At 48.2% G+C, this 23,435-nt stretch overlaps 11 protein-coding genes across 11 annotated transcripts; 5 read left to right on the top strand and 6 right to left on the bottom strand.

The window, feature by feature from the left end:
- The first annotated feature begins 174 nt into the window (after positions 1-174).
- On the top strand, positions 175-2,719 carry EV420DRAFT_1512371 (uncharacterized protein). Its single transcript, XM_060471646.1, has 8 exons — positions 175-259; positions 315-410; positions 462-570; positions 620-839; positions 891-1,151; positions 1,203-1,549; positions 1,600-2,019; positions 2,079-2,719. The coding sequence occupies exons 1-8, from the start codon at positions 257-259 to the stop codon at positions 2,609-2,611; spliced, it is 1,989 nt and encodes a 662-aa protein (XP_060336054.1). The 5' UTR covers positions 175-256; the 3' UTR covers positions 2,612-2,719.
- EV420DRAFT_932899 (kinase-like domain-containing protein) lies at positions 2,517-4,136 on the top strand. The gene is made up of 9 exons (XM_060484039.1): positions 2,517-2,866; positions 2,919-2,973; positions 3,021-3,074; positions 3,125-3,164; positions 3,217-3,316; positions 3,365-3,450; positions 3,501-3,680; positions 3,729-3,775; positions 3,823-4,136. The coding sequence occupies exons 1-9, from the start codon at positions 2,719-2,721 to the stop codon at positions 4,004-4,006; spliced, it is 894 nt and encodes a 297-aa protein (XP_060336053.1). The 5' UTR covers positions 2,517-2,718; the 3' UTR covers positions 4,007-4,136.
- An 810-nt stretch (positions 4,137-4,946) lies between these two features.
- EV420DRAFT_932854 (carbohydrate esterase family 1 protein) lies at positions 4,947-6,462 on the bottom strand. The gene is made up of 7 exons (XM_060484038.1): positions 6,184-6,462; positions 6,008-6,129; positions 5,716-5,950; positions 5,403-5,657; positions 5,216-5,350; positions 5,131-5,161; positions 4,947-5,074 (listed from the first exon to the last, which is right to left on the bottom strand). Exons 1-7 carry the CDS (start codon positions 6,253-6,255, stop codon positions 5,049-5,051), a joined length of 876 nt encoding a protein of 291 aa, XP_060336052.1. The 5' UTR covers positions 6,256-6,462; the 3' UTR covers positions 4,947-5,048.
- Positions 6,295-7,535, bottom strand: EV420DRAFT_933110 (uncharacterized protein). Its single transcript, XM_060484044.1, has 2 exons — positions 7,515-7,535; positions 6,295-7,453 (listed from the first exon to the last, which is right to left on the bottom strand). The coding sequence occupies exon 2, from the start codon at positions 7,068-7,070 to the stop codon at positions 6,405-6,407; it is 666 nt and encodes a 221-aa protein (XP_060336051.1). The 5' UTR covers positions 7,071-7,453; positions 7,515-7,535; the 3' UTR covers positions 6,295-6,404.
- Positions 7,536-7,769: 234 nt separating this feature from the next.
- EV420DRAFT_1637171 (uncharacterized protein) lies at positions 7,770-8,998 on the bottom strand (the record flags this gene model as incomplete). The annotated part of the gene is made up of 5 exons (XM_060476672.1): positions 7,770-7,825; positions 7,881-8,253; positions 8,306-8,401; positions 8,458-8,708; positions 8,761-8,998. 5 exons carry the CDS (start codon positions 8,996-8,998, stop codon positions 7,770-7,772), a joined length of 1,014 nt encoding a protein of 337 aa, XP_060336050.1.
- Positions 8,970-13,874, top strand: EV420DRAFT_932986 (exocyst complex component sec8). Its single transcript, XM_060484042.1, has 17 exons — positions 8,970-9,646; positions 9,697-9,746; positions 9,794-10,113; positions 10,162-10,330; positions 10,382-10,484; positions 10,537-11,198; positions 11,251-11,334; positions 11,385-11,507; positions 11,561-11,957; positions 12,007-12,068; positions 12,121-12,375; positions 12,425-12,571; positions 12,620-12,798; positions 12,846-12,960; positions 13,017-13,135; positions 13,186-13,393; positions 13,446-13,874. Exons 1-17 carry the CDS (start codon positions 9,010-9,012, stop codon positions 13,629-13,631), a joined length of 3,816 nt encoding a protein of 1,271 aa, XP_060336049.1. The 5' UTR covers positions 8,970-9,009; the 3' UTR covers positions 13,632-13,874.
- Positions 13,676-14,883, bottom strand: EV420DRAFT_1263002 (uncharacterized protein; the record flags this gene model as incomplete). Its single annotated transcript, XM_060467148.1, has 4 exons — positions 13,676-14,437; positions 14,487-14,594; positions 14,648-14,747; positions 14,795-14,883. 4 exons carry the CDS (start codon positions 14,881-14,883, stop codon positions 13,676-13,678), a joined length of 1,059 nt encoding a protein of 352 aa, XP_060336048.1.
- A 91-nt stretch (positions 14,884-14,974) lies between these two features.
- Positions 14,975-16,440, top strand: EV420DRAFT_1617793 (glycosyl transferase family 21-domain-containing protein; the record flags this gene model as incomplete). The annotated part of the gene is made up of 3 exons (XM_060475279.1): positions 14,975-15,057; positions 15,151-15,404; positions 15,452-16,440. 3 exons carry the CDS (start codon positions 14,975-14,977, stop codon positions 16,438-16,440), a joined length of 1,326 nt encoding a protein of 441 aa, XP_060336047.1.
- Positions 16,441-16,514: 74 nt separating this feature from the next.
- On the bottom strand, positions 16,515-18,030 carry EV420DRAFT_933083 (uncharacterized protein). The gene is made up of 2 exons (XM_060484043.1): positions 16,950-18,030; positions 16,515-16,890 (listed from the first exon to the last, which is right to left on the bottom strand). The coding sequence occupies exons 1-2, from the start codon at positions 17,576-17,578 to the stop codon at positions 16,590-16,592; spliced, it is 930 nt and encodes a 309-aa protein (XP_060336046.1). The 5' UTR covers positions 17,579-18,030; the 3' UTR covers positions 16,515-16,589.
- Positions 18,031-18,105: 75 nt separating this feature from the next.
- Positions 18,106-22,280, top strand: EV420DRAFT_1512330 (exocyst complex component Sec3-domain-containing protein). The gene is made up of 15 exons (XM_060471645.1): positions 18,106-18,288; positions 18,351-18,463; positions 18,515-18,680; positions 18,734-19,578; positions 19,630-19,755; positions 19,809-19,910; positions 19,968-20,201; positions 20,252-20,416; positions 20,471-20,576; positions 20,629-20,759; positions 20,813-21,078; positions 21,127-21,256; positions 21,307-21,571; positions 21,622-21,767; positions 21,828-22,280. Exons 1-15 carry the CDS (start codon positions 18,138-18,140, stop codon positions 22,215-22,217), a joined length of 3,336 nt encoding a protein of 1,111 aa, XP_060336045.1. The 5' UTR covers positions 18,106-18,137; the 3' UTR covers positions 22,218-22,280.
- On the bottom strand, positions 22,281-23,428 carry EV420DRAFT_1512324 (TB2/DP1, HVA22 family-domain-containing protein). The gene is made up of 5 exons (XM_060471644.1): positions 23,210-23,428; positions 23,051-23,156; positions 22,949-22,998; positions 22,837-22,900; positions 22,281-22,783 (listed from the first exon to the last, which is right to left on the bottom strand). Exons 1-5 carry the CDS (start codon positions 23,236-23,238, stop codon positions 22,373-22,375), a joined length of 660 nt encoding a protein of 219 aa, XP_060336044.1. The 5' UTR covers positions 23,239-23,428; the 3' UTR covers positions 22,281-22,372.
- Positions 23,429-23,435: the final 7 nt, after the last annotated feature.

Raw genomic sequence — 23,435 nt, 5'->3', positions numbered from 1 at the left:
TTTCGACACACTCTGGAAGGATAGTCGAGCTGGGGGATGGCGGTTGGTCTACAAAACGATAAACATTCAATGTTCAAGCCGCAGGAATGCCGGAAATAAGAGTCGCACCTAATATCATGGCGGTCAAAGAAAAAGCGAAGAAATGCTGTTGAAACGGGGGAGATAAGATGAACAACCTCGATCGAAACGTCACTATCATTGCGTAAAGCCAAATTTTCATTTCTTCCTTCCCCTCCATCATCTCTTGAAAATAAATATGGTAAGCACTACGGGACATTGTATGATCATATCTGGAGGTCTGAACAAACGTATAGCCTCCCAAAGGTCGAGATCACAATCCGAGCGGGCTTGGCCGAGCAATTATTAACAAGAAAATCAAGGATGCTCGCAGAATGCAGGAATCGGGACTGGTCAGAGGTCAAAAGACAGCATCGCAGTTCACATACTCAAATTTCAGGTAGTATGTCACAGATGTGGATCCGACCTCTCGCCTAAAGTCTGTGACTCAAGAACGAGATCTTGACGAGTTTTTAAATACGGCCCAATTAGCAGGCACAGAATTCACAGCTGGTATGTAAAGGATCGATTCTGCTGATACATCTGCTAATCATCCTGCAAGAGCGGCGAAACGTCAAGGTTATCCAACAATCAGCCAGTTCTTCGCAGAATCCATATCTTCTAAATGAACAAGAAGAAAAGAAAACTCTGCAGAGACACAGAGAGAACAAGCAGCGGCTAAGGGTGCCTCGGCGACCTCCGTGGACGAAGGGAATGACCACAGCTGAACTTGACCAGCAAGAAAAGGCTGCCTTTCTTAGCTGGCGTCGAGGTTTAGCTGAGTGAGTTTGGTCCTCTCTGTGCACTAAGTTTGAATACGATCCAACCTTTAGACTCCAAGAAGAAGACCATTTTCTTCTCACTCCCTTTGAGCGCAATATTGAAGTTTGGAGACAGCTCTGGCGTGTTCTTGAGCGCTCGCACCTTGTTGTACAAATCGTCGACGCCAGAAACCCCCTCCGATTCCGTTGTGAAGACTTGGAGGATTATGTCAGAGATGTTGAAGGGCCCGAGGGCGAAAAGGGAACTGGGAAGGGCATTCGAAGAAGTCTACTGCTTATCAACAAAGCTGATCTTTTGACTTTTCATCAACGGTATGTCCAGTGCCTCTCTTGTCCATCGAAAAGTTTGATAATATTGAGCAGTCGATTATGGGCTGATCATTTCGACGAGCAAGGGATCCAGTATGCGTTCTTCTCTGCTGCCAATGCAGCCGCTCTGCAACAAGCGAGACGGGATGCACTGGCAAAAGACCAGCAAGGAACTGCGGGCTCGGAAGGAGACCACAATGACGTTGCAGACGAAGACGACGATATCGAAGAACCATCTTCGAGCGATCGAAACCAACCTGGAATTGAGTCGGATTCTGATGACAGCGAAGACTACTTTTCTGCGGATGACGAACCTGAAGAGGAGCAGGATCCCCGGGCGAGAGTTCTAACAGTACTAGAATTGGAGGACCTCTTTATGAGGATGGCGCCGGACCTCTCTGGTAAGCTAAACGTCATATCTTATTTACGGATTTCTCAACGTGCTGCATAGTGTTCACCGACTCCAATGGCAAGGTCCCTCAAAAATTGCAGGTCGGTCTTGTTGGATACCCTAACGTGGGCAAGTCTAGTACAATCAATTCTCTGTTGGGTGAGAAGAAAGTCAGCGTCTCATCAACACCGGGGAAGACAAAGCACTTTCAGACGATACATCTGTCTGATTCGATCGTTCTTTGTGATTGCCCTGGTCTTGTTTTTCCGCAATTCGCTACAACCAAGGCGGACCTGGTTTGTGACGGAGTGCTACCCATTGATCAGATGAAGGAGTACACAGGACCGACCACTCTTGTTGTTAAAAGGATACCAAAAACCGTTCTAGAGGCAACGTACGGCTTGTCGATAAAGGTCAGGCACAAGGAAGAAGGTGGAGATGGACAAATCACCGCAGAATCTTTTCTGATCTCATATGCCAGTGCGTTTTATCTTAAAATGTGAAAGCAGTACGCTGATAACAGAGTTTTCTATCTGCAGTTGCTCGAGGGTTCATGCGATCAGGCCAAGGGAACCCCGATGAAGCCAGGTCGGCCCGTTACGTCCTCAAGGATTATGTGAATGCTAAGCTCTTATTCTGCCACCCACCACCTGGTGTAGCAGAGACAGAGTTCAACGAGCAAACGCATCAGATTGCATTACGGCGTGCGCAAGGAAAGAAAAAAGCCCCCGTAACGCGTGTTGGAAAAGATGCAGATACCTTCGTTGCTCCTAACGTCAGTGCACCCATTAACGGAAGTTCGATTGCTACTTCCGGCGGAAAGACACAAGCACTTGACGCGGAATTCTTCCAACAAAACGCTTCCCTCGCGAGCCATGCCTTTGTTAATGGGAAAGCATTTTCGCGTTCTAAGATGTTTCCGCATCAGAATTCAGTCGCCGATGATGGGACACCAATCGGACATAGACAAGCACGTATTGCTTCCGTATTGGCGAACCAGGAAGGCGGGGGTCACAAACATCACAAGAAGATGAAGAGAGTGAAGCAGCGGAGCGGGAAGGGGTACGATTAGGGTAGTCACATGGCCATCACGTCTGGCATACGCGTCTGTGCCGTTGAAATAGATTCAACTTGTATTTGTACTACCATCTCCTGACACTCTTTCCTCCTCTGCTTGCCATGCTCGGAGCTGCGTCCATTCAACAATCGTTCAGATTATCATCGTCTAACTGTCATGGAACTGGACACTCCTCTTCACGCAGAAGCCGGCCATCAATGTCGAATATATGCGCAAAACTGGTCACCGTGAAGAAGGGTCGCAAAGAAGGTAGATTCTATCTTTTTGCGTATTTCAAACAATCCCATTGCTTCTCCAATAGCGATAGTGCTGAGCCTGAACAAACCCGTAACGATAGGCAGAAATCCTGAATACTGGTGCGTCGGCAGCTTCAGAGACCAGAGATGCTCCTCATTCGCCCTAGCACCTATGTAATTACAGATGCTTCGGTGTCAGGCCTCCACTGCAAGCTTTCCGCGTACGGTTCTTGGTTCTCCTGCATCTTCACCTTCATCGACTGTCTCTTAGCGTTCGGTCTCCCAACGGCGGTGTCATCGTTTCTTGTCAGGTCAGTACTTCTTTTCTGGTACCCATCTCTCTTACCTCTCTTCGGCATTTAGGACATGTCGAAGAACGGCATCATTTTGAATGAGCATCGAATCAGGAAGACAGCAGTCATATTAATGGATGGCGATGTGATACACATACCGGACTCACTCAGTACGTGGCTTTCTATTTGGCTTACCAGTACTCTGAAGAGGTCTTCAGCTTTCACTTGCATTCATTTATGGAAAGAGCCTGTCGAAAAAGTCACAGTTTTCGACCCTACACCTCCCCAGCAGCCAACACATAAGGTTCGGTCTTAAATTCTAACATTCCGACATAACTCGCTCAGTTTTGGTAGCAAATTGGCGCATACATTGTAACTTCTCAGTGTCTAGGAAGTGGTTCCTTTGCAACCGTCCACCTTGCCCTTGATACAGCACACCAGCGGCAAATTGCCTGCAAAAGTATTCGAACGAAGAAGGAGCATGAGATGAGTCAAGTGATGAAGGAAATTCGGATTCTCATGGCTTTGAATCACGCAAGTAATGACTTATCATTCATGGGCCATACTCTCATATCTTGACAGCCTAATATTAATCGCATATACGACTCTGAAGTCAATGGCAACTTCATGTCGGTACTTCTCTCTATCCTCGTATTTCTACTGACGTAATATGTAGCCACATTTTTCTCCAACTTTGCACCGGTGGCGACTTATTCACATACATTACCAGTTATGCAGAGAAGGAAAGCCGTTTATGCGAAGCTGAGGCAAAGTACATCATGTATCAACTCCTCAAAGCTCTCATGTATCTCCATGATAAAAGTATCTCACACCGAGGTATGACGGCCGTTTTAAGCTGATGCGGGTGCTAATTCATGGCCTAGATATAAAGGCAAGCGAATGTTCATTGCTGCTCTAGCAGTCGGTTTACCGATGTCGTTGTTAGCCTGAAAACATTCTCCTCCATTGCCCTGGTCCATATCCGCGGATACTGATCGCCGACTTTGGACTCGCTCGTCCTAAATCATATCAAGAAACATTCAATGTGTGCGGCACTGTCTCGTATCTGCCACCAGAAGGTATCCTTGCACTGGATCAAAAACACCTGGGATATGTTGGGTGCGCGCTATGTTACCCAGAATAGAGCGGTACTGAAGATCTCTAGGATGCCATCTGACTGTTGGAGTGCTGGCGTTATATTATACATTATGCTTTCGTACGTGGATTCTTTCTTCTCTCTTTGCGCCCGAAAACATCGTTCGGCGCTGAAACTGTATGACAAACACTCACTATCATTTTACGTGCAGAGGCACACATCCATTCGACTATGAGGCAACCTTTGGATCATCGGATAACTGGATCAGCCATATTCAAGACTCTCGTGATCCCGAGTTTTCGCAATACTCACAAAGCTATTTAAGCGGAGAAGCACGGCTCAAGGAAAGAATCATCAATGGGACTGTCGATTTCCAGAGACCGCCGTGGGATGTTCTCCCTGACGGTTTGTCTGGCTATCCGGCTTGGTTGCTCTCAGGGACTGACCTTCTCATTTTAGCTAAGGCCCTTGTTGGACGACTTCTGATTCACAACCCTTTGCATCGCGCGACTGTCTATACTGCTCTCCGTAGCCAATGGATTACAACAGATCTGGAAGAACTTGAGGCGGCTTATAGGGATCGAATACTTGCATTCCAATGAAAGATCTAGGAGATTTCTGCGTCTCTTTCCTGGAAATTACTTTGTTACTCTGCTATTTGAACACTTCTTGGTGGTGACTTCTGCTGTCCTCGCCTCTCCTGCTATTTCCACTCTTTGGCACAGTTTGCATATTATTATCATAGACAAGTGCACGAAATACAAACGATACAGTAAAGTTACGTTCAGCTTCTTGCTTCCCTCCTTTCATGCTTTCAAGAAATTGGCATGGACTGTTGGCATAACGTATTCAGCGATGATAGTTACTTGCGCAAAAGCATATACTTACAGTGGATGTGATCAGCAGCAAAAGTCGAAATCTATAAAGCCCGCGTAAGACTGGGACAGCAGAGCAGGCAAACAGTAAATCTTACGAAATAATAGCTGTGATCATACACCTCCTGGCTCCTTACGCGAACTTGAAACTCGTCGTGACCGGCTTCCCTTGATGCCTTGAGGAAGTTTTCTGGAAGAAGCTGACCCGCCTTATAAAAGTTGTCACCAGTTCCCTGTAGGTGTAATGAGCCTTGTATTAAAGGAAGGGAAGGGACCAATTCCAACATAATCGATAAGGATGTGTACCGGCTCTTTGTAGGCCGAAATCAGGTCAGTCGCGTCATATTTTCCCTTGGCCTCTTCGACGCCTCCCTGAAGGTAACCACTGAAAGCCTTTTCGCCCCAAGGACATTTGGTAGGGTTACAAATTGGAGCAAAGGCAGACGCAGATCTGTATTGTTTCGTAGTCGACGAAAGATACAGCGTTAGAGCTCCGTGTCCTCCCATGCTATGACCAAAGATCGATTGGCGTTTCCAGTCCTTTTAAGTTCAAGATAATTGAGATGTCTTCAGCCAGACACTTGGTCACTAGACTTACGATAGGTAGGCCAGCTGCTTCTATGATCTCTGGGAGCTCCATTGTAACGTGAGTGTACATGTTATAATGCTTTGAGTACTTGGGGTTGGTCGCATTGATGTAAAAACCTGCCCCTGTCCCGAAATCCCAGTTATCATCCTCGCCTTCGATGCCTGCTCCGCGAGGGGAAGTGTCGGGAAAGAGAATAGCGATTCCTTGAGCGGATGCAGGTCCCAAGAACGAACCTTTCTGGGCTCTTGAGTTCAGATAATCAGCTCAAATCATATCGCGATCGAGAACCGCGATTACCGACCCGTTGTCCTCAGTGCAAGTCAAGCCAGATAGATATACCAGTACAGGTACTTTTGTTGTCTCGCTGGCATTTGGCGGAATGAAAAGATTAAAATTCGCAAAGAGCCCGCCTAACGCAGCAGACTGGGGTGAAGATCAGTGGTAGGGTGCGGGGGCAATATCGCAAAATGAAACGACCTTGAATTTATACTTTGCAAGCTCTCCTTCAAAAACTTTGTTCGAAGACGTCTTTTCCAACTGCACAGACATTTTGGCTGATGTAGGTGAGACTCAAGGAAGATCGATCCATGACGTCGGTGGCAATTTGATCTTATCTTGGCAAATGAAAATAAAAACGAACTAGATAGAATACACGAAAACCAATATACTTTCTTGTCTGAAATTCCCCGTACTTAATACTAGTCCTCACTAGTCCTCATGAGATAGTCAGATAGCTGCCCCAGATTGACAGGACTAGTACTGTCCATACAATCATAAGATACATTTCCTTCACTACTAGTCTCCATGGCATCGTCAGAAAGCTTCTCCCTCACCAGCTGAGTGTTAGTCTGCTCAGTTGAACCGACATGTGTCCACAGTTGAGAACGGTCTGCAACACACAGCATAGGCTCCTCATCTGAGTGACTACTTTCCTCCATGGCAATGGGAGACTGCGCATGGTAAATGCCGAACTCAGGCAAAGGAATGAGATTGGGTGGCATCCGCGATGTGAGCTCTTGCAAACGACCTACATCAGGCCCGTGTGGCGCGGCTGGCGACGGTGGGGGAGCACCGGGGACTAGGTCGGAGTGTGCCTCGGCGTCCTTGATAAATGCTTCGTCTGCCCTAGATCTAGATCTAGGACGCGGCTTAAGAGGATGTATAGGTGGCTCCGGGCTCGGAGCACGAGGCGGGACATCATAAGGATCATGTGAAGAAGTTTGCTGTGTACTTGATGAATCAAAGCTGCTACAGAGATTTGATGAGCACCACGGTGCAAGCTGAGCCGAAGGAATTAGGAGGGCGTCGGTCGGGATGTTAACTTCATCAGCATAGGCAGTGAAATCCATGCCGTGCGCTGACATTGGTGGGGAAGCGATACTGTGAAGGGATACGAATAGCGCGCGATACAGGGAGGCCGAAAAGTTTGAGTTATCAGCCTTTAGCCCTCCGTGGTTTATATACGTTGAATCAAGCCCAACGGGTCGAACAATGATTTTAGCACAGTGCCAGACATTGAAGCATTGCTTGACACTGTCGCGTGGCTGAGCTGCAACCTTTATAGAACAAAGACAAGAATTTCTTGTTGAGTGCCTTGCTGAAATATCACGGGTGGAGGGAATTTGTCCTCCTTAGAGGAATGGTAAATGTTTTTGCACAATGACCGGACGCGTATGTGCCGGTAGCGGAGACCTGATCCACGGTGGAGAATAGCTGAACCTGCGAACTAAGTTCAAATTTGAGGAATCTGTCCAGAGAAGAGGTGGTAGCAACCAACATGGCATCAGAGAGGGAGGCGGTAAACCCACTTGGACACCAATCATAATCCGTAGACGCCCTTTTCATGATCAGTAAATGTGAAGTCGCAAGGACTTTTCGCTTCAAAATTTGACCATCAAGCGCAGCTCGCCCCCCAAATCTCTAGGATCCTGACTGACATGGAGATTTGCCACGACAACATCAAACACAGCAAGAGAACCGACCTTTCTCTGGTGATTTGTACTCTTGTTTGCTCGTCACTCTAACACAAGTTGTATTTCGTCATTCTATTATCTATAATGAATCTATGGCAAATCAGCAAGCCATTGGAGGCATCGCAGAGCGACCTGTTGACTATGATCTGGCCGGTGATGCATCAGTTCATGGAATGGGTCAATGTAATCAAGGAATCTCACTGATGCAGAAGGCGTGAGGAACATCGGGACCGACAGCGACAGCGATACGTGGAGAAGACGTCTTTAGTTCAGATATGATAACCTCCTTATGTTTGCCAACCCATCCGTCTTTGCCAGCAAAGTAAATCCGGATCCGATTGTCATGAGAGGCGAGGAGTTCAAAGTCAGCTTCTTTGACCGATTGCATCTCGTCGTGCGACATTTCCAAGCAAGCTAAAACAGACTCGGGTGAGCTGAGAAGCCTCTGAAGAACAGTGATTTGATGGGCTGGCCAATCCCAGAATAGAAATTTGAGCAAGAAGGCAGGGACGTAAGCGCCGAGGAAGCTCGTCAACTTGGAGGCAACGATTCGGGGAAATGGATGGAAAAGCCACTGCAGACAGAGTGAACACAGTCGTAGCGTGATAATGCCATGTAATACCCACTGATAGCGAGCGCCCATTTGGCGTATCGGCTATATATCGGATTGTTGGTGTTATCAGATGGAGACTCGCAATGTTCTCAGGACGTGCTTTTAGGACCTGTTTAGTGGTTCTAGTCAGTCGGCATCTGTCTAATATTCGGGGACCTTACATACCTGCAGAGAAATCCAACATCCAATGCTATGCGTTATGACAACAATTCTGACACTTTTCCCATAGTACCCAACCAGGGCGTCTACTGCTTCGATACCGCCTTGGACCTGGGACGTCAAGTTGCATTGAGAGTAAGGAAGGGCGAAGCTATGACCCAGGTGTGAATGGGCAAGTATGGCAAGACTGTTGGAATGATATTTTTTGCGTATAGCAGATAGAAACGGAACGTAGAACTCCACTAAACCGGGATTTCCTGTTTTCAGTTAGAAGTCGAAATCCTGAGATCCAAGCACGCCAGCATTTACCGGGCTTGAATAGTACAACTGTGTCGGGCAAATTGCCAGAGCGAGTCGACCACCAAAGAGAATGGACTGTTCCAAGCGATATCTTATGCGTGGCATGCCGGTATTCTGCATTGGCGTGATGCAGAGAGTCAAGAGGCTCGAGGAAAGACGGAAGAGGCATTCGTTTGTCGTTGTCTCGCAGCAGCATCACGAGCATCACGCTGATTTGGGCTTGACAATATTGCCCTGCAACAACCATCGCAGTGGTTGATGTCGCGCCCTCCTCCGTTTTCTTCTCGTCGCGGCCGGTCGCCTTCGTTTTCAAATGGAATACCTACAATCTCGCCTCCCCTCTCAGCGCCAGGTATGACAATGGCCACCAGGCCTCTGCAAATAAGTCGAAGTTCGTCGCGACCAACAACTCCCAGTAATAGCTCCATAATATCGACTTCACCCAGGGCTACCCCACCCAACACTGCACCAGTTGGCCCTTCTCGACCTCAGCGGTCTGAGCTACGAGCTCGGGCCTCTGACTTCACTGGAAACGACCGAGGGTCTACGTCTTACAGAGACAGTATTAGTACAACGCGTTCCGACGCTTCCTCCTCCCTTCACTCTCGAACGATTACAAGCACACCCGTTAAAACACGACCGCCAAAGCCTCAACGGCTAAACAGCTCACCCACCGACGATGAGCAGACCCCAACACCCACATCACTGTCATCGGTCATGTCTGCCTTTCAGTCTGCAGGGAGACGACGTGCAATGACGAACGGAAGCGACGACTTGGAGTACCAGAAAGAGAAGAGAGTCGAAATGGAAGCCGAGAAAGCCAGGCAACAGCGAATACGAGACAAGGTGCCCGGATGGAAGGTGAATGGTAAAGCTCGAGCAGGCGATATTGATGGTGTGTTCCTGCATAATATTCCCCTTCAGCGCCTAAAGAATGCCATCCAGCTGTGCTCGATCAAATAAGAGATGAATGGGCTTTTGTAATTGACCCAGACGTGAGTATCTTAGCAGTCAATAGTAATGCGTCACTTATATGTTGCAGTTCAATCCCGTGGACCTTGCACTTCAACTCCTCGACGATTCCTCGCTTGGAAAGGATATCGATTCGTTTCACAGCACCAAGAATCTATTGTCCAAAGCCTTGCAAGGTTCTGTCGACAGACATCATCAGGCCTTTGCAGCCGCACTCCCTCACCATGCCAACCTCTTGAACCACCTGGGAGCGATGCAGACACAGATCAACGAGACGCGAACAGCTTTGCAAGAGTCAAAAGATGCGTTAGGTAGTAAGCGTGCTGACCTTGTACAGCTTTGGGCAAGAGGACAAACTTTGGAAGAAATGATGCGACTTTTGGATCAAATGTGCTTGTCTATCCTTTCATCCCTTGTGCCGGGCTCATATCTTTTCAGAGAGCATCTCAAGTCTGTGCCTGACCTTCTAGAGACACTCATGTCAGAAAAACGCCTCCTCCAGGCGTCCGTTCTCCTCGTTCGAAGCCTAAAGATAATAAACAAACCTGAGATGCTTGAAATTGGGGCTGTATCTGACTTGCGAAGCTATCTATTGGGCCAAGAAACGGTACCAGTCCTCTTGGGTGTCTCTATTCCAACAACTAACTGTACCATTTAGGCTCTACGAGAAATCTTGACTGATGAACTTCATAGCCACTTATATCTAAAGTCATTTTGGTGCGACTCTCGTTGGGCGGCTTATACGCCAAATCAGCGGACATGTCAGTATCATTACTTCAATCTGGCTCTGGTCTTACTCAGAATCTCATACAGTCCCCAAACTCGATTTTGAAAATGGTTCGCTTCCCACCCCTTCTCAGACGTCTCCGTCCTCTGCCACGTTTCGTCGGACCCGTCTTGCACGCTTTATCGACGAACTTACCTTACGACCCAATGACCCGCCCCATGACCTGGATGACCCTAATTTCCGCAATGGATTCCCTACCCCTTCGACTTCCTCAATATCTAATATCACGCCCGTAATGCAGAACTCTAATCCTGAGACTGACTCCTTTGCATACATGGAAACCGTACTCGAATCCCTCGCGGTCCTGAGCCGACTGGGCAGCGCTCTGGATAACGTCGCACAACGCGTGCCTAATGAAATTTTCGCCCTGGTGGAAACAACCTTAGACGAAGTTTCAGATCGTGCTGAGTACGGTCGGCGTGGTTCCGTGTACGCTCTCATGCGGGGTGCGACGCGATCCGAGGGCGTCTACGTTTTTGCGACGAGTGTGTCCTCCTTAAGTAACAGGGCTGCAGGCAACCGGGATCACCTCAATCCGTCGTGTTTGAGACTGTCTGCTCTTGAATCATCAGCAAAGCAAGTCGACCATGAGATACTAAAGGATTTCTTTTGGACTCTTTATTCAAAAATGGATGCGGTTGCTCAAGGTCTGAGGGTAATATATGAGGTAGCCAATCGAATTGGTTCTGTAAGTGCATCGATTATTATATACATACCCGACTTATCCTGGTTTCTTGTAGCGGCGAGATTTCAAGGATTCAGCAGGGACGAAGCCTGGTGCTCTTTTCCCTCTGGCAGACATCTGGATGTCAGTGCAGTCCGAAGTCAGTGTTTTGCTGATACGATGATTCTCCTCCTAATCACTATTATGAAGATACGGACGCTCATTTCCGACTACTTAACCAACGAAGAACAAGGCGCGGCTTCAGGTCGAAACCCGGTGTCTTCTATCAATGAAATTCTTCGTGAAGGGCGTTACTCGAGAGATAAGACAAAGGTTTTTCATCTGTATACTATGGAAAACGAATTGCTCGTTTACTCATTATATAGGGGGCGTTCCGGTTCGCCGACAGTGACGTGAAGCTAACCAACAAGTTACTTCGACCTCATGAGGATGAATTGACTCGTGTTATCAAAGACACAATGCCTGGACTGGTCCAGGGTGCCTCCGATAATACTGTACAAGCCGCCCTCTCTACTGTTGGTGTGGATGATCGGATACTTGGAGCAGGTCAACACCATCGACTACTCATAGAACCGGATACATTTCATGTCACTGTTCTTTTTGAGCCCACGCTGGCTTTTCTCGCTCGTGTTGCTGAAACTCTACCCTCAGGGACAGAGTCGACCCGGGATTCGAGTGCAGTTTTGGATGACTTTGTCTTGAAGGTATATCTTCCTCAACTAGAAGAGAAAGTATCGTCCTTGTTCCATGAAGCCGTCACCGGTATTACCACTGCTCATTATATTATTGTCAATGTTCATCCTGATTCTAGGTCACGACGCGTTCCTTCCTGATCCCTTGTCAGCGAAATTCTGTCCCGAGCCTTTGGTCAAGGTAGAATTTCCTTAATTTCTCTTCGTGGGACGTGTGTTCATGTATTGTAAAGGCAAGCACGCATCTCATGGCTTTGATAAATTCATTATGTGCAATGCTCCAAACCACCCCCTTTCACCGAGAAAACTATTCTCGATTGATACTTGGTGTCATTATTCAATTCTATCAGCGCTGCAGTGACCGGTTCCAAGACTTAGTTTCGACGCCGGCAGAAGATCCGCAAGCAGCATCACATGTAGCCCTTGCCGTTCAATGGGCCCAGCGGTCAGAGTCGAGCCCATGCTTGAGGGAGCTACTGTCTACACCAGTGAGTGCTCTCGTGACAGCGTGATATCAGCGTCTGAACGGCATTGCAGCCAAGTAATATATCGACGCAGCAACAACTTTGTCGACAAGAAACTAACCTAGAACTCGACTTTCTTCGCCAGGACACGGTCAAAGAAACAGATCTTGTCCCGTCAATACGCAATCTATCTGCATTGGCGAGTCTATATCGCAGTGTGGTGAGTATTAGTATACATGTCACTTCTCAAACCTCCTGACAATTCCAGGCTTGGTTTGCTTCCGAGCTGAGTGCCTTGAAGTCTCGACCGCCAGACGCTCCAATGAGTCCACTGAGTCTGGAGCCTTTGTCTGCGACGTCTGCCTCATCTCCCGTCCTGCCATTGCCGCAGGCAAGCTCTGAGACAGCAGAGCCTTTGGCCCTTCCTCTTTCAAAGGAAATGTCCCTGTACGAATCGTTCTATCCTCATTTGACAGGTGCTGACTCATACCCAGGCGCTTTGGCGCATTGCTCAAGACATACGAACAGCTCTCAGAACTTATTTTGGATACTATTAGAATTGACATCAGGTGTCGGACTATCTATTACCTTGATTCGGCACTACGTTATGTGGGTTTTCTGGCCCTACAACATCCGTACATGCTCGCTCATCTTGCTTGTTACAGGGCAATTATTCCATGGAGCAGGAAGCGGGAGAACCAGATCCCCACGTAATCGATCTCAACAATGAACTGGGAGAATGTGATGAATTCCTTAGCACCAGCTTGTCGGAGACAGCAAGACGGTAAGTCAATTTTCGTACAGAATGTTTTTTTATTTCATCTATCCCCCTAGATTTATATTCGTCGGGTTGGGATATCTTATGGAACATATTTTGATCGCGAACGCTCGGTATCTTGGTGTCCCGACCAGCTTTGGGATCAAGAAGATCATCCGGAATATGCTCGCTCTACAACAAAGTGTCAAGGCCATTACAAACGACCAAAACAGCGAGTTTGAAAAAGCGAAACGCTACTATACGCTCTTCTTTATGTCACCACAAGTAAGAGTGTTGATGGTGCTTCTAGTTGCCGTTCTGATTTGTGTCGGTGTAGGCGATGCTTGACGGGATACGGCAGAAACAGCTGTTCACTTTCGATGAGTATCTGACGATGTTACGGTTACAGTGTGGAGTCGACCAAACAGAAGGAGACCCTAGAGCCTCCAAGGCAATTAACCGTAACTATAGTATGTATGTTATAGACCTGCATGGGCTAGAAATGGAGAATTCGGCATCATAATCACTATTTATCGTAGCATACCAACATATTTATATAATGCAGGACTATTTCTTGCGCTTCTTACCAGTATCAGGTTTTTGTGAGTCTTCAAGCATTGCCTTGTCGTACCAAGCCAATGCCGCCGAGTCAACTTCGCCGTACTGGTGAATGGGTACCACAGATGGAGCAATAGACTGGTCAGATAAGGATACCATGTACCTTCCGTCTTTCGCTCCTGATTGATAAGTGTAAGTGACCTGAGGTATCTTGCCCAATAATTGCTGATATCGCCGACGGAGCCATCTCGAGGGATGTCGCGTAGCGGGGGTGGGTAAAACCTGACCAGTCTTTTCCATCGCATGAAGCTCTCTCCGGGTGATTGGCCGAAGTCCCTCCTTCCTACGTCCGACAATATTATGAATGTCTTCAAGAAGTCCTTGTTCTTGGAAACCAAAACCTCTAATCCCGGCCTCGCGAATGGTTACTGGAGATGCCTCCGAGGGCTTGCTACTGAAAACCTTTGCCTCGACTTCTAACGGAGGATACACCTTCCTCGATTCCTCGGTAAAGAAACGCCATCGAGTATTGACTTCACGTCGTTTGCTAAGTGGCCCCAGAAGTTTGGCGTCTTCGGATTTGGGGTCGGCACGCAAGGGAAGCGTTGGAGGTGTCTCGAGATCCTCAAGAGTGAGGCCTTTCCTGGTCGACCGGCTTGCTGGTGAGGTGAGCAGAGCAGTGAGTTCTCTGGGGTATACTGGTGGTCGAGACTTTTCGACGGCTGGTATAATGGGAGGTGGCTTTTGGACCTTGGGGTCTGTCAAGAGCGGCTGTACATCGTTGTAATTCCCAAGAAGACAAAGAAATATGTTCACTCACTTGCATCAGCTCCCACCGTAGCTTTCCTTTTCTCCCATATGCAACATCAAGTACGTGGTTGAATGCGGACGTGTTTCCTTGAATAGCGGCTTTGACGGTGGCCAGTTCCTATACATCGTCATGAGAAGGGGTGCTCAGGTGCATTTACGGAACATGTCGACCTTTGTAAATCGCTTCAACTTTCTCCGACCAAGTCCCTTGGTGTCTTTTGTTTCTGCGATTGCCCGCACATCATCAGAGGCCTTGATTCGATAGAAATGCCTGCAGGTTTATTGAGCGAAAAAGAACGGGAAAACAGGATTGCACACCTAAGATATGCATGGGGTAGATATCGAGTCTCGCGGATGAATTCTCCGTAAATCGAGAATAACTGACAAGTAGATTCTGGTAATGTCATGGCAGAGGAGATGCCGCCGGCAACCAACGATCTCCTTCCACTCCTACGTTGACGAAGCTCTGGCGACGCCCTGCATGCTTTGATTCTTACCATGAACTCTGGGTTAGAAGAAGAGCAACATTTATTGAAGGGGCGCCCTGTACTCCTTGCTCTGGCCTTTGTCGGGTTAGGATGGTATGTAGTTATGTGGGCAATAAGCTTGCTTGGGTGCTTAGCTGCGTACGTTTTCTTCTCGGCCTTGAATTGAATTTGCCTCAAGTTTCATAGTCGAAGGAGATATAAGCATAGGGACCGCTCCCGTTTAACTACGGAATCCCCAGGCTCGGTACCTGGAGTGTCGATTCTTCGGCCTCTGAAGGGTCTCGACACCAACCTTTATGAGAACCTTGAGTCATCCTTTACTCAAGAGTATCCGAACTTTGAAATTCTCTTCTCTGTCGCACACGGGGATGACCAGGCGCTCCCTGTTGTGAGAGAATTAATGGCAAAATATCCACATGTCAATGCCAATGTCATCGTAGGCGCGTTATTCCGCCTTCATAATGACCATTTACTTATCATGTTGCAGGAGAGGAAATTGTCGGCGTCAACCCAAAAGTCAATAACCTGATGCGGTCGTACCGCCAGGCTGCAAATGATATTCTCTGGGTGCTCGACTCGAATGTCATGGTACATTCCGGTGCCATGGCACGTTCCGTTGAGGCTCTACAGGGGAAGAGCCGATCTGGAAGACGCATCGCTCTCGTCCATCACGTTCCTTTCGCAGTCGTGAACGAATCAAGGATTGGTTCCAGATTGGATGAAGCCTTTTTAAACACAAATCACGCGAAGATGTACATTGCCATTAACACCGCAGCTATCGACTCCTGCGTCATGGGCAAGTCGAACCTCTATCGGCGTTCTGATCTTGAACGAGTGAACGGTTCACGGAAGCCGATTGCTCAGCAAGACAGTCAATCTAATGAGCAATGCGGGCTGCCTGCATTTGGCCGCTACCTTGCAGAAGATAATATGATCGCAAGTGCTCTCTGGCATGAACTAGGGGAAAGACACGAGCTATCTTGCGACGTCGCTCGTAACATTGTAGGGAAAATGTCGCTTGCCGATTACATCCAACGACGCGCGCGATGGATCCGCGTCCGCAAGCATATGGTTCTTGCCGCTACACTCCTAGAACCGCTGACAGAATCCGTGGCGGTCGCAGCTATTGGTTGTGCAAGTTTGAAGTATCTATTCAATATCCCTGCACTACCATTCCTCTTTCTTCACTTCGTTTTGTGGCTCTCAGTAGATCTAGACGTGTACCGTTCCCTAGCGGGACACCGTCTCCCTGCATCTATTCGGTGGGAATTTTTGGGTGCATGGGTTGGTCGAGAATTTTTGGCGTTGCCAATATTCTTCTACGCGGTATTTGGGGATACAGTCAACTGGAGGGGCAGACGATATCAGGTCCTTCGAAACGGAGAAGTTCGACCTGCACAGGAAGGGCGCCATTGGCTTGGGTGGGCTAGTAGACAATCTCATGATTACGAACCTCTTGAAGTCGAGGAACACTAACATGTTTGTTGTCAGTGAACTGATTCTTCCATTATATAAACGTGATGACAAGCAAGCGCTACAAAGTTGTAAGTGAGAGGTTGTATATAATGATATATGCTACAGTACGAATGGTCCGAGGAAAGGAAAGGAAATGATGGCCTCGTTTACTATTTGGATTTGACTTGGCCTTTCTTTGATTTGCCTTTGTACCGAGGAATCGATTTCCTCTTGTGTTCGCATTCTTCTTTCAGAGTATCTTGTACCTGCTCACCCATATAAAGAGCCAGAACGTCATCGAAAAACGAATCGGACCATTCCTGGGACATCTCGAGCGCTGATGGTCTCAATTTGACAGTTCTCCGACGAGGGTATGCCAAGTCCCTGTCGAGAAGGGGGACCTGGATTGTTGTGCCCGATGGGTACCATTGTCGGCGATTTGAAAACCAGACACGAACTTGGGCAGGAGTCCTGCATGAATAAAATTGCTCAGTTTTGCAGAAGGGCGTAAGTGAAGTTTTACGACTTACCGGTCCAAGACACGGGCGGCAATGAGCTGCTCCCAAAATTTTGGAGGATGACTAGTGACGTCGTCATACACCTTCTCCAGCAGCTGTCGGCTAGTCTCTTTGACGGGAGAGTTGGGCGTAGTTTCTATACTGTTCGCAGTGCGCAAGACGGACATCCTCCACATCATATCCCTCGTCATGATCGGAATGTTGAAAACCTTCCCACCCACCAATGCGGTTTTGGGTGATTTATGTGCAGCCTTCTTGGGAAATTTGGACACATTGCGAGGGCGAATCTCTGGACTACACTCCCTGGATGATACTGATTTCGAGCTCTGAAAGCTCATAGTGTAGTCAGAGTCGACCGAGGAAGGGCATGGCGAGGACGGAGGGGACGAAGCAGAGCTAGGACACTCTGAAGGGAGGTGCTTGTTTGCGATTTCCGTGAGCTGAGAGGTTGGCTCTGAGAGCGACATGGAAGTATATCCGGGAGAACCCTCGCATGGCGTAACAACATGGATGGCATTTTCGGCCTTTTCTGCGCAGGAAATGGGATTTTCGGAGCGATAAGGTGCATCAGAGGAAGAGTTGTCGAACTCCTCGATGTATCGAGCGGCCAACAGAAGCATATCGAGACCTTGGGCAGGCATGAGGCGAGAAGATTAAAAGCAGAGGAGAGATTATAGTCCGGTTACAGATGCAGAGCGATGTTTTATACAGCCCCGTTGTCAATTTGCGTGGCACAATTCTATTGTTTCCAGAGAGCAGACTATGGGTGGCATACCATATATCGGCAGGCGCCGGTAGGTCATAGCAAATAAGTTACTTTGCAGAGCAATTCATAGAACAAGGCACTACAAGACCACGAACTAGACAAAGACAAATAATAGACCTTGAATGAATCGTCAGTCAGGGAGGTCCACGAGATGTCCTTTTTTCAAATGATCGAGATCGGGCCCCAACTTTGAGAGTAACAGGAGGGTAACAGGACCATTGTTGGACACTAGAAAGCCAAACACGAGGCTTGTAATGTGAAATTACTCGGATCTTACGAAATAGAATGTATGCAAAGGAGGGAGGTAATGAGCGAAGACAACCAAAGACAACACAGCAGTCGAACAAGAGAAGCTATTCCCTTTTTCGTCCTCGCGAACCACGTGGTGGCTGTGTCGGGAATCGACCTCTCCACTGACGCTCAGCACCAGGCTAATGACGGACCAAAGGCAACGGATTATCGACTCGGTGTTCTCAAGACGGAATGCTTCTGGAAGCATTGAAGAAAGTTACGTCTCTCATATCAAAATCCTAGAAGATTCCCCAGAAACCGGAGGCACAAAACCCAGATACATCCTTCTCTCTCGTGCGTCTATCGCTGGCCAGAGCCTCCGCGGAAATGAGCTTCAGCTTTATTTTTCTTTGCAGAAACGATCAATGGAAATGGGTTTCTTCACAAATCGAAGCTGAACACGAATGGCACCTTCTCTGTTGGAAAGACGTGGAGACTCCCAGAGCTGCGTGCGGTACAGGTTACTAGTGTGCGCCAACCGTTTCATGAGTACCCATCCTTCTGTGCTCAATTTCGTTAGGCCCAATCTTTCAACATCACGTTGTCGAGGACCTACAGATGGCGAACTGAGAATGCAGCGGATCAGGTCAAATTTCTAGAGGCACTCATCCCACTCTTCCATACAGTTACCGGCGGAAAAGCGCCGTTGCAAGTCGAAGGATTCCCAAGTACCGAGGATGTACCCCGTATGCTTCTTCGCCTTGATTATCCGGCTGTTGCCTCTAATAAAGTTATACAGAGGGCCGACAACGAATCCAGAATGATTACATGCGTACCCCAAGGACCCCGTCACCGTCACCTTATGAATCGAGCAGTATACATCAGTCCCTTGCATCTGCAATTCCGCCCACAAGCTCGAGGACCCTCTCACAGAGCCAGAGCGACAGGGATCACGAACCTATGCAACCATCTGGGTCGCAGTCGCGATCAGCTCGACCAGCTTCTCCTGCCCACTCAAATCGCAGCCATCCATCCTCTGTCCGTATACGGGAACCATCATCTTCACGTCCCCGGCCCTCATCCCCTGCATATTCTCAGACCAGTTCTATCCCTTCCGCCCCAGGTCGATCAGCATTCCGCCAGTCTGCTTCTTCTGCTACTACGGCACAGCAATATGTACAACCTTCTCGCCCTACTCAAAGTGCGAGGCCTGCGAGAGATGTAAGAGACAGTCCGACGTCATCCGTCATTCCGCCCGCGGATGATCGATTTACGCTCGCTGCAGCACCTTCTCAGGCTTCACGTTCACGGCCCACTCCTTCACCTGCACCCTCAAATCGCAAGCAATCTACGCGTGCAGCTACAATACTCATTGCCGCGGATGGATCTTCAAGTAGACGAGACAACACGCGCGTGTCATTCTTTGATCCAGCTAACCAAGTTACTATCGACCGGTTGATTGGTAGTAATGCCAATGAGGTCGAGGGCGAGGAAGAGAATGCACAAGCCACCATGGCCAATGTAGAAGAAATGATCGAGGGCTATGAGTGGGCTAGTGAAGATATAATAGGAAGAAAAACGGCACGAGGTGCCGCTGAGATGATAGAAGCTAGGTTGTTGGACGAGCTCATGGCTCTCGAAAAGGTCGGCGGCAATCAGTTTTTTCAGCAAATGCATATTCAAGTTACCCTCCAGGCCAATATCCATTCATTCCTAGAGTCCGATGACCGGATAGGTATCGTACTTAAATATATGGATGAAGCCATAACAGAACTGGACAGTATGGGGAGTCTCATCCAGTCATACAAGATACACTTGAACGTGAGATCTCTTGTTTCGCCAATCTACTGTTCTTGGCTGAGAATTATTCAAAGGCCGTCGGCGACGACATCTCTTATATCCAATCTCAGAATCGGGGTCTCCAAGTCCAAACGCAAAATCAACATGCCCTTCTGGCTGAGCTAGAAAACCTTCTGGTACAGATATTTATGATTCATAGGACTTCGATACACATTCTCATTTTTGTTTGCTAGCAAACGGTTCAAGTTGACAAGGAAGTGCTCCTGACCTTGACGCAGGATTCCCTCAGGGACTCTAATAGCATTCAAAGAATCGAAGAGGCTGCCGCTGAACTCTACAAAGCTCTACAGGCAGGAAGGGATACGGACATGGCTGCCACCATGGAAAGGTTGCAGGAATATCGGACACATAATGCGCAATTCTGTAAACGCATATTCGATTACTTGTCCATAATGTTCAGTGCACAGGTGAGCTTACATGCTCTGAAAAGGTGTTTTCGTCATTGAATGGTTCACAGGCGAAGTTACTTCTGGGAGACAGCGATGGGTTGACGAAAACTGACAGGCGTGGCATACCGACGATAAATCTACATACGGAGCTGGAGAATTATCTAGGGAGATACTCAGGTCTTATGCTGTACTTAAAGGAGATGGACGAAGCCGTGTATGCCAAACTATGCGCGGTGAGGACGAAGCGTCCCAATCAGTCACCCTCATATAACTTATATTTATTATAGGCCTACTTCTCAGCCCTTAACGATCTCCATGGCACTCAAATCAGGGCCATGCTTTCTAGTTGCCTCAGCTTGATCAAGAAGGCGTCGGAGGAGGACCAGGAACAAGGTAGGCCTGAACGAGGGTTTGCAGAATGGCTGATACAGAATATGCGTATCAGGTATCGGTTCTGTGGCCTCGCCTCCAATCAGTAGACCTACTGGTATCAAGCGTGCAGGAACGTTGATTCGATCTCCATTGGAAAGCCGTAGGGACAAAGATAAGTCTGACGGTACCATGAGATCATCTGAGGCCGGTGCACCCTTTCAAATGAAGGTGTACAAGTCACTTACATTGTTTTGCAGGTTCTTGGGCTTGCCCTGGAGCAAATTGCGCCCACCATTTATCATGAAGAAGAGTTCATAACGGACTTTTTGCAGATAAATGATGCGGCGTTGACTTTCGCTGACTACATGGGCCTTGACAACTATTTCCGACGTCAGGCCGCCCGCAGCGCCAGCGTCAGCCAGACGACAATGAAACTCGTCCGGGGTGCTCTTGACCTCATTTTCAGCTTCTTACCCTCGGAATTGAAGACTTGGCTTGACAACGCATTGGCCAAGGATAAGGCGTAAGCTTTTTGTACCGGACGCGTCTCGTTGGCTGATTATCATTCTAGACAGATCTTTGGTTTAATAGCGTGTTTAGAACGTTTTTTGGCCGATGCTGACGATAGAGGAAACAACTTTTTCATTGGCCTTCTCGAAAAGCAGCATACACGCCTGAAGGGCCTTCTTGAACGTCATGTTGTAAGTGGTGTTATACCATGCTGCAGTTGTAAGATTAACAAAAAACAAAGAGCGAGCAAATCCAAGGTGTTGAGCAAACGAAGTTGACGAGCAAGAAGCGAAAAGGTGTTGCTCCGTTCGTGCGACTGTTCCCGGGTTACATTGGACGTGTCGAAAGCCAGCTTCTCGGTACCGATGGTCTCGAGGTACGAACTATCGTCGACGGAGCGTACGAACGTATCGTGGATACCATGTTCGAGTGCCTCAAACAAATGGCCAAAATGGATGGGGAAGGTGAAGACAAGGGACAGCTGAACTACCATGTCATTCTGATAGGTATTTTTACCGATTGTGGCGTTGTCAATGAGTCTGATCGTTCCCGGCAGAAAATATGCATCATTTTGTGGCGGAAATTTCCCAGATGGAGATAGGTTCTGTGGCGGGGTTCCTGCGCAAGGCGGAGGCGATATATGACGAGAATCTGGGTGCCTATGTCAAAATCATCCTTCGTCGGCCGTTCGCGAAAATCATTGTGAGCTTTTTTGGATTGTGGATTGTCGCCTAATGAATCGGGCCGACTGACCGTAATCAGGATTACTTTGAAGGTGTTGAACGGTTGCTGAAGACTACCGCACCGAGCGAAATTGCAACCAATAGCAGTTACAACAGATCTGCGCTCAAGAAAGTTGTCAAGGAGTACAGTGCCAAGGACATCCGGAAACACATTGACGCCCTATTTAAGCGAGTGGAGAAGCACTTTACAGAGGCGTCCGAAAAGACAACAACAGAAGAGAGCGGTGGCATTGCTCCCGGAACAGTGATGGTGGGGGTCTGGAAGGCTTGCGAGGAAGAGTTGCTGAGAATCACGGAGCTGTTTTCCAAACGGATATCGCAATGCTATCCAGACAGTGGTGTTTCCTTAGATTATACCTCGGTGGACGTTGAGGCGGCATTTAGGCGTCACCGAGTTGGAGGAGCTTGATGTATTATCATTATGAGCCTGATGGGAGAGCTTGTACTGCATGTGAAACGAGTTACACAAGTGACAAGCAAACTATTTGTAAAAATGGTGAAGCGAGAAGAAAGATCCTGAAATATTTCGCGTGTGAATCCAACCAAACCAACCAATGAGGAATATTAAGCAGCGGCAGAAATTGGAGTGGGAATTCGTTGCTCAGCGCTGGCACCTGGAAGATTATCAGTCGAGGTGGAGGAAGCCGAGGCACTGGGCGTGACAGGAGGAGTTGCAGGGGCGGCACGCGCACTCCCGGTCTGTATGGCACTCAACAGGGACGGACCATACGTGCGCCACAGGCCCATGGCAGATTCTACACTGAAGCCGGCGGTCGGGGGAGGAGCAGCTGCGGGTGGCTGTCCTGCTGGAGGGGTCTTATTAATGACGCTCCAGAGAAGTTCCCACACGGCATAAAGACGGGTATGGATGAAGCTAATGATGCTCCCTTGGATGGAGATAATTCCTGAATCAATGCTGTTATGGTTTTTGACGAAGAAGGGCTTGAGGTAGGTATCGTACACAAAGGTCGAGCCCTGAGGAAGGAGATGAATAACTGATATGTGTATTGATAAGGAGGGTGACTTACCTGTGTTTGAGGAAGAGAAAGGAAAAGCAGGAAAACTGTTTTGGCTTCCCAGTAGAAAGGCAGCCTGGAGCACGATAAGGAATTGGTGGACCATGAGACATTGAATATTTACCAGCTAATGAACCAGCCAGCGAGATATTCAAATCCGACAAAAGCACCAATCTGCAGGCCGAGCATCAGAAGAACGTGTCAACAGGCTACATCGCCTACATACCACGGTCCAATACTTGGCGGTTGTTTGCAGCTCGGCCTCCGGAATAGGATGTTGAGAGAGAAGTTTGAACGTAGCGAAGCAAGGCAAGAAAAATGCAAACCAGGCGCTGTTTCATCTCCGAATGAGACGGAGAGTATGAAAAGAGAAAGAACAACGCACCATAGCGCCGAAAAAATCAGGGAAAACATGAGGTGAGTGAGGTGAGAGAGGTAAGTAGCGGAAGAATTTCCAAGACAACCGCCCAGGCCCGACGCAGATGACTAATCGCTTGACCCTAGTAGTCTGGTTCGTTTACGGACACTGCCAGCGCCGACCGGGACCTCGCAGCGGCAGCGTCGTCCGCTTCCAAAGATATTGTGCCTATTATTTCGAATTTACTAGGATT

The sequence above is a fragment of the Desarmillaria tabescens genome (assembly GCF_030435595.1).
Source record: "Desarmillaria tabescens strain CCBAS 213 chromosome Unknown EV420scaffold_5, whole genome shotgun sequence".
Taxonomy (NCBI): domain Eukaryota; kingdom Fungi; phylum Basidiomycota; class Agaricomycetes; order Agaricales; family Physalacriaceae; genus Desarmillaria; species Desarmillaria tabescens.
This window is presented reverse-complemented; position numbering and strand designations above follow the sequence as displayed.